This window comes from Colobus angolensis, unplaced genomic scaffold, assembly GCF_000951035.1.
Source record: "Colobus angolensis palliatus isolate OR3802 unplaced genomic scaffold, Cang.pa_1.0 Scaffold238, whole genome shotgun sequence".
Lineage (NCBI taxonomy): Eukaryota > Metazoa > Chordata > Mammalia > Primates > Cercopithecidae > Colobus > Colobus angolensis.
Genome location: NW_012115577.1, coordinates 538,441 through 540,823, shown reverse-complemented (window position 1 = coordinate 540,823; position 2,383 = coordinate 538,441). Strand labels below are relative to the sequence as shown.

Sequence of the window (2,383 nt, the reverse complement as noted above, 5' to 3'; positions counted from 1 at the left end):
AGGAAGGAAGGAAGGAAGGAAGGAAGGAAAGAAAGAAAGAAAGAAAGAAAGAAAGAAAGAAAGAAAGAAAGAAAGAAAGAAAGAAAGAAAGACCAAAGAAAGAAGGAAAGAAAGAGAGAAATAGAGAAAGGAAAGAAAGAAACATAAAAATGCTCAGCCATCCAAAATGCAGGCTTCTGATTGTCTCACATATGACAAATTTCTGGTCCTCACAGCACTCTGCCATTCCTTGTGCGGCCTGTGAATGTTACCCTCTGGCCTCCCACTCCATCTCTGCTCTCTGGTCTTGATTGTTCTTTGAATACATATTTTTCTTACCTTGATTTCACATTTATTTATGTTCTTCCTGTTTTCTTGTGATCCTATGGGTAAGTTCCCATTTGAGGAGTGAAGCAGAATATAAATCAGTGGTGTGCTGGAGCTGGCTCATCCTGGCCCACAAGAGATTGTGCAGTTCTTCCCAATTCTGAGCTGAGTGGAGTGAAACTGGTAGCTTAAAATATGCTGTACTGGAAATATTTACACCACAGCAATTGTCAAACACTGCAAATCAGCACTTTTCCTTCGGAGAGCCTGTTATTAAGTGTTGGACAACATACCACTGGTAAAAATGAACAAATAAAAAATACTTATGGAAGCCACAAAAGGTTTGGATAATATAGTCAATTTGCTGAGGTTCTTTATTTTAGAATTCTCAGCCTCTCTCCTTATGTGGGCTACATAATAAATACCAGCATCTAAGAATTACTCCCTAAATTACTTTATTATTTCATTTGCAAGATCAAGAGAGAATAACAAAAGTAGACACTGAGTTTCTACTACATGCTAGGCTCAAGGCTGAATGTTTAAAATGCATGATGTCATTTAATCTGGTCTACAATCCCGTGGCCATATTATATTCATCTTATAAGTGAGGGTCTGGAGCTCCATGATCTTAGCTATTTGCCCCAGCACATGTAGTGAGTGACAGATCTAAGACTCTAACCCAGGTTGGTTAGATTCTGGAGTTCATGCCTATAATCTCAAGGCTCTGTGTAGACAGCTTTCGAGGGCTCTCAATTCCACATACCTGTCCTCAGCTTCCTTAGTTGACTAACAAAGAGAAAGACTGTCTGTCAAGTGAGTCTCTGTGCCTTTCACGTAGGGGTATGGATTTACCTTTGTCTTGAAATTCCAAAAACACATAACCTTAGGATCTGCAGAACAAGGGCCTGAGTAGTCACATAAAGAGAATACATTAATAAGGTAACAGGGAAGCTTATTTTCTCAGAGAGAGAAAGAGTAAAAGAACAAGGAGAAAGAGAGACAGAGACAGAGATCGTAGTAAGGATGGTGGTAAAGAGAAGAGAAAATAGGTGGTTTGGAAAAGTGAAAATCTGACATCGGTGAAACAGGCATGTATGGTGATTAGGGAGAGGAGACTTAATTTTCATTGATCAATATACATATTGTTTTCTTTTAGAGAGACCTTTTCTTTCCCCTGAGGAATTGTGTTTATTACCCCCATGGCCACAGCCATGGCCTTGGTCTGGACCTGGACTTGGGCCTGGGCTCTGGGACATTCCACAGCCTGGGAAATGCTCTGGTTCATGGAGGAGAACTTGAAATGGGACATGGAGGAACACGTGGCTTTGGACATGGAGTGGGCCATGGACTGAGCCACATCCATGGAGATGGCTACGGAGTGAATCATAGCGGGCATTATGGACATGGAGGAGTGGATCACAGAGGAAGCCACCAAGAAGGCCATGGCAGGACAAGATGGCTGTGGCCATAGATTGGGTATCAAAACATATTATGGGTGGGAGGGGGTCACTGAGGAGAAAAAAATAACGATAATGAAATAATTAAAATGGAGCATCAGAAGGTTTCCAGGATGTGATCTGTGGAGATGGACATGGACTAGGTCAAGAAAAGAAACAGCAAAAGGACACAGAGACTTTGACCGGCTTGGAGGTGACTTCGAGTCAAAGCTTCTGTGAGTTTTTCCTGAGTCTCCGCCTCTGTTGTGGGGAGTCACGACGACCACCCTCAGGACATCTTCTCTCCCATTTCCTGCCACATCAGGGTCAATGTTTCTCATCACGGTTTCCTCATGGTGCTATAAATACTACCAGGACATGTCTAAGAAACAAAAACACATAATGAATGTATTATCAGGGCCATATGCTTATTTGTTTTCCTGTTTGTTCTTTCAGTTTTTTTTTTTTTTTTTCGAGTGCTTATTATGTACCAATCACTATCCCGGGAGCCTTTAAATATGTCATCATTTGGCTGGGTGCGGTGGCTTATGCCTGTAATCCCAGCATTTTGGGGGGCCAGTGCAGGTGGATCACTTGAGGTCAGGAGTTCGAGACCAGCCTGGCCAACATAGTGAAACCCC

The 2,383-nt window shown here is 42.2% G+C and overlaps 1 protein-coding gene across 1 annotated transcript in view; it reads left to right on the top strand.

The window, feature by feature from the left end:
- MUC22 (mucin 22) overlaps positions 1–1,777 on the top strand; it is a 24,215-nt gene extending 22,438 nt beyond the window's left edge. Inside the window, exon 6 of the mRNA XM_011945064.1 lies at positions 1,463–1,777. Coding sequence (XP_011800454.1) covers positions 1,463–1,777 — 315 coding nt within the window. The remainder of the gene's footprint in view (positions 1–1,462) is intronic.
- Positions 1,778–2,383: the final 606 nt, after the last annotated feature.